General features: G+C 47.0%; 2 protein-coding genes across 7 annotated transcripts in view; one reads left to right on the top strand and one right to left on the bottom strand.

The window, feature by feature from the left end:
• Positions 1 to 6,000, bottom strand: part of LOC144152780 (transcription initiation protein SPT3 homolog) — a 706,894-nt gene that overhangs the window by 682,660 nt on the left and 18,234 nt on the right. The gene's annotated exons all lie outside the window — the stretch shown is intronic.
• Positions 1 to 6,000, top strand: part of LOC144152779 (uncharacterized) — a 45,529-nt gene that overhangs the window by 31,106 nt on the left and 8,423 nt on the right. Inside the window, exon 3 of one of the 3 annotated variants that reach the window (XM_077684226.1) lies at positions 5,888 to 5,965. The exons of 1 other annotated variant lie outside the window; for it this stretch is intronic. In XM_077684226.1, coding sequence (XP_077540352.1) covers positions 5,888 to 5,965 — 78 coding nt within the window. The remainder of the gene's footprint in view (positions 1 to 5,887; positions 5,966 to 6,000) is intronic. One more of the 3 variants, XM_077684227.1, reaches the window with a different exon arrangement.

Raw genomic sequence — 6,000 nt, forward strand, 5'->3', positions numbered from 1 at the left:
CTACTAATTCAGGCCTATCAACGTCAGCGCTCGTCGTGTTGTTCTGATTGTCTCACGTTTTCAGTTGCGCTTTTCGAAGGTTTCTTCGTGAACACAGCGCCATGAAACTTTTGCCGACATGCCCCATCCGTTCTTCTTTGAATAATAGCGAAACTGACGCAAGCACTCAAACGGTTTAGCGTAAAACACGCGATCATTTTTCAGAAAAATAAACAATCACCTCGCCATTACAGGAACAATTATTTAAAGCTGGCTCTGACATGTGACGGCTTTCAAATGTGGAACACCGCTAGCACCTCGCGTATAAGGCCCGCCACGCACAAATTATCCTATGGATTAGTTCGGGCAGACATGCGAGTGAATGCACAGCAAAGCGGCCGAAGCCGAAACACATGAAAGATGGTTCGTGAATATTTTAAAGCAACAACTTTCTCAAAAACTTGAAAGTTCCGAATAACAATATGTAAGCACTCAAATTATGCGCCACGTACGGTAAAAGAGTTACGGATTATTCTAAAACAGCCAAAATAATCATCGTGCGCTGATTTCCGATTCTAAATTTCGCCTATACCATAACTTCATTTTTAACTGAATTTCCCGCCCACAGGATGTTAAGGTACTCCACCACGCGAACGGATGCTGTTGTTCGTATACGACTGCTCTGAACTTTATATTTTAGGGGCAAAGCCCCTTAGGGGCTCGGACTGTCGGTGTCTCCTGTCGTCGTCATCGTCGTTGTTCGCATGTCGTCGTAGTCCCGGCAGTAAAAACACCGGGACACTCGTTTTCCAACGACTCGCATTAGAATGTGACGCGTACTAAAAGAACACACCGGAATACTAGTTTTCCAACACCTCGCGCTATAACTCTTCATGCTTCAAGCAAAGCTGTATACCACTACCCCCTAACGGTTTCATCTCCGTGGTCAAAAACGTCAAGGCGCCAAGTATACACTTATACACAGCAAGCTTCACCCCTCCACAGGTTTCACGTAAGTGGAGATTGGCCGGGATTTTTTTTTTCCTTTGCACAAACAAGCCGATGTATGTTGACACGCACATTTGTTTGTTTCAGAAAGCGAAAGCGAATGAATTTGGTCAAGGAAAGGCAGTAAGGACGGAAGTAGAAGAAAGAGCAAAAAAAAAAAAGCATCGAAGCAACACGCAAAGACGAGATCTAGGTCTTTGAGAGCCGCCCTCTCGAGATCTGACCGCTGTCTCTTTATCGCGGTCCGCACCTGAGGCAAGCGTGCATGGCATCAACGCCGGAGTGATAGCTGGAAGAACTTGTGTGACGCACGAATAAATGGGAGTGGGAGAGCGACGATTGCGGTCAGTGTTTGTGCGCGCGACAAGAGCAACTTGAGTGTGGGAGTTTTTTATTTAGCTCCGAAAGCGTCGAATCCCCGAGCATCGCATTGGTTTTTAAGCATACGGATACAACTTAGTCTTTGTCAGAATTTCCTAGGCCACGTCAAATTTATCTGGGTCACGACGAATCCAGAGCAGATGTTAAACGTTGAAGTGTGTCTAGAAGGCGTCTTAAGGAAAGGCGTTTTCTTCGACTTTCTATGTTTCAGTCTCACTTGATAGGTGATCTCGTATTTCGAATTCTTTGTGGTTTATTAACATTTGACATGGCCTAGCAGCTTTTGACAAGACCTGTACGTGGTGAACTCCCCATATTTTCGTTGGCAGCGGTAATTTGCGTTTGTGCCTACACGTATAATACAAGAGGTCGAGTTATGTAGTGCAGTTTCTAGTGTAGCCGTATTTCACTCAATAAAAGCAGTAGCGTGAGACGGGTCGGTGGATGTCGCAGAACTCTAGGGAGGGGGTGGAGCGGAGGGTGCAGTAACGAACTGGGGCAAAACTGGTACAAAAGATATGAACCATACCACGCAAATTTCGGGTTGTAATACGATGACCTACAAATGACTACACTTCGCCTGTTCGTGATAATGACATGAGGTCTTCGCGCTTCGTAAAAGTGCCGAAAGGGCCTTGCTTGATGTAATGAACCAAGGTCACCCATTCGGTGAATTATGGGCTTTACGCTTCGTATCGCTGGTTCATTGTTTCATTTGTATGTGGATGTGCACAGTGCAAAAGAATTGAAGCAAGAAGCTGTAGCTTTAACTCCCTAGGCCGCAAAACACGTGGCCACCCCCGTAGCACCTCGCCCGTAGTGTCGTGTGGCTTTAAGATTCTGTTGAGGCAGTGTAGCAGCGGCATGAACAGTTATTCTGCAACAAGTAGCTGCAGTGAGTCCTTGGTCGAGATTGTATCGGTTTAGTGTCGACGTCGTCAGAAGACTCGTAGACGAGCTTCGCTACAAGGAGCGTTGTCGCATATTCATCTGATAAAAATATGGTTATAAATCATCTGCAACGTTTTTTACTCCCAAGCTCACTCGAAAAAGCGCGTCAGCAGCAACATTTAGATATTGCATTTTCAACGCCTCTTGTACAGCGCGCAAGGTACCAGCGGATTTCCTATTCCTGCACTTTTAAATTTGGCATTTCAAGCACAAGAACTGCGCCCAACTGTCGCACTATAGTACTACAAGAAGAACATACAGAGAAAGCTCGCTAATTCGAAATCCGTTAATTCGAACTTGCGGTTAATTCGAACTGACGCCCTGGTCCCGGAACAGCCCTGTATATTTCGAAAAGTCCCGATAATTCGAACGCGTCGGTATCAAGAACGGTTCATTCGAACTGGGATCCCCTGGTTTCCATCGCTCCTCGCAGAAGAAGTCGGCCCAGAGAGATTATAATGCCTTGCAAATCCAATTCAGACCAAATTTACTACACAACAACGCAAAAAAAAAAAAAACAGCATAGCGCACGCGCTACGCTGCGGCGGCAGCTTCTTTCGCTCCCGCAGCGGCCGCCGCGCGGCCGGCGCATGCTGTTTCAGGTTTTCTTTGTGCCGTGGTCGCTGGTCTAGGGTCACCCATAAACGTGTAGTAGCGCCTAATTCGCGATGACAAGTCCAGAGGTGGCTTCATTGTGTTCTACTTCTGCCCGCGAAGTGTGGTGCGATGTCCATTCATTCTAGCGCCCTCCCGCTAATTCGAACTCCGCTTAATTCGAACAATTTTGTGGTCCCCTTCGAGTTCAAATTAACGAGCATTTACTGTATATAGACGGCATTACTGAGCAACTTTTCAACCTTCGCTGTATTACGGATGACTACCAGCGCAGTTCTCGCATCACTCGCTTTTGTTGAGGAAGAGTTCCGGGCAGTTAATTAAAGCGAAGCTTTCAGTCTCTCACGGATGCCGTCTGTAGTACACCCAAACGCACTGCAGGAAGCCAACTTTCTCTGACGATGACAATGATCATTGATCTCGTGTGCAGTGAAGAAAAATTAATACGCTTCCCGTGGTCGCAATCTAACCTGAGTACCTTGCTTTATGAAGCCGACGTCTATCCGATTGTGTCATTCCGGCACAATCGAAGCAGTTTGGATTTGGAGAGGGCTGCATGGACGTGCAAAAGTAGACAGAAAATGCACACCTCCGTCTAAGTACGACGGTGGCTGAACGCTATAGTCATGTAATGCCCGTATCAGTAAAGCACCAGAGCACAATCGCAGTGCAGTAAACCGTCCCGATAAGGGACCGCTCGCTGATGGGTTGGTTCGTATAGTGTTGAACGTGTTTTCGGAAAGCTTCGCGTTCCTCCAACGTTGTCGTTTTGACAGAGGGGTAGTTGATTCTGTTTTCGGTCCCGCATAAATTGGTGCTTGGCTTCATTAACACTGTTGAGGTTGAATAGATCTTAATGTCACGTTTCTGATACGGACACATAACCATTGACGTGTCAACTTGGTAGCACCGAACCTGCCGTGGAACGAAAAAATCGAGGATAGTGAGTGGCCTCGCGCGAGCGCATTCTGCCAACGAGGTAGACGCTCTAAGCGCGCGGCCACTTTGTAGGTGCGGAAACTAATCGCTAAACCAGTTAGGTATACAATGTTATTTTACAGTCTCCTTCACTCGTTCAATGTGGCACCCTTGCCAAGATGCATAGTGAGTTCGAAAAGGACTATGTAACTTTGCCCGTGAATATCGACTTCCCGCATGCAAGAGACTGTGTTGTGACACAGCTTCGTCGCCGGAACGCCGAGGTTTGCGCGAAATGAGGAGATAAGAGTGACACGTATAGGGTAGAACAAGGTTGTTTATCGGCCACAGGTCTCAAGCCGCAGCACGGCACCACAAGCACAAACAAACGCCTCGGCTCTCGTGGCTTCGCTGTCTTCTGCATAGAAACTGGGCTATCTTCAATGCCACTCGCTCCCTCTCCCAAGCCCAGCCCAGCTTGCGTGTATCTTAGTATGTGCCGCAACCACCGAGAACGAAGCAGGCGTCGTCGCTGAATCATCGGCAAAAGTCCGCCAGCGTGATTACTCGATCGCAAGTGGCCGACATGGCATATGTCAGAGATGGGAAGGCGCAGGAATTAGCCAATGGCTTGGTGATAGCAACGGGGGGGGAGGAGGGAGGCTCGTGCTGACCTCGAAGGCGACGCTTCCGACGCACGCTGAGGACTCCGGTTCGCTATCTCCGTTGCTTTTTGAATAACGTTGCACGAGAGCCTCGGCGTCAGGGACACCTTTCAAGGGGGCGGTTTGTTTGCAGGTCGGTCGCCAAGAGTTACTCTGTCACTTGGCTTGCCTTTTCAACCGAGACCCGCCCGTACGGGCTGTGCGAACCTTTGACACTTGCCGTTTGCGAGAAAACTGCGACGTTTACCTCTGAAACGGGTCTCCCCCTGGCAGCCTCCATGAAAGGCGGCAAAGCAACCCCTACTCGTGACACGGGCCGATTAGGCCGGTTCAGATAGAAACCTGTTGCCAAAATTGTCGTTCTCCTCCCGATAAATTATGAACGTAGCTAAGACCTGTAACATCGCGTACTGTCTAATATCCATTGCTGTAACGTCTCCGTGCCTGGTATACACAGCCCTCTTTTCTGATACTATCGTTCGAAGAGACGGAATGACTTGATGCCTCGTCGACTTGATGCTGATGTTACGAGAATAGAGAACCACCCCCTTTATTTTTTTATTTTTTTTTTGGGGGGGGGGGGGAGGCTGTTTATTGGGGTTTCACAATTTCATAGCTTTGTTTACTATTTGTTTAACTGTACAGCCACGACAACGCACTAAATTCATTTGCACTCTCTAAGCAAACTGAAAAATACAAATTACACGGCCTAAATTGTCAGCTCTTCCCACCTCAAAAGATATTAGCGACCAGTATTATTTTATGTTATTGTTCTACAAACCATCAGAACACACGCACAACAATACTCTCTACTGTTGACATAAATGTTGAAAAACAATGCTTCTTCATTGCTTCAATCCCGAAAGCTAGAGATTAATAAAATAATAAAAAGCCTTCTCAGGTTGTAACTGTGCTTCAACATATTTGGATAGTTGTTGCTTTTCGACAGTGTGTGTTGTTCGATAAGCGGATGCCAAGGCGAATTTACGTGGTAGTTTCTAAACTCAAATCCGACATTCTTCTGAGTGAAAGCCTTGATTTGATTGCTGATTCCGTTCAACAAGTGAAAATTCTGCTGTGAGAAACGGGGAACAAATTTACCGCGATCCCCATCCCTCCAGTAACGTAACGAATGAAGTTAATTGACTTGAACTAAGTGTAATAAAAATTTTACCTCGTTTTGGCAACTAAATCGAAATCCGAGACGGCCGCAGCATGCAATGATGTCGGCTTGTGGAAGTAATATCTTCGCAATCATGGCAAACAGCTTCTTCCTCTGAGCCGTAGCATCACTATAGTTCCACCAAGTGCCTCTTTACCATTCGGCAAGAAAATGCGAGCTCCGTACATTTGTGGTCTATTTCTCGCAGCAGGACTGTTTCTCTTGAACGGAAACAACTGGTATCACCCCTACTCTGGACTGGCTTCACATTTGCCATTTCAACATGGTACGTAAGAGGCGTAACGAAATCAGTTTCTTGTC

Source organism: Haemaphysalis longicornis, unplaced genomic scaffold, assembly GCF_048455015.1.
Source record: "Haemaphysalis longicornis isolate Haplotype H1 unplaced genomic scaffold, Haemaphysalis longicornis Haplotype H1 scaffold_9, whole genome shotgun sequence".
NCBI lineage: Eukaryota > Metazoa > Arthropoda > Arachnida > Ixodida > Ixodidae > Haemaphysalis > Haemaphysalis longicornis.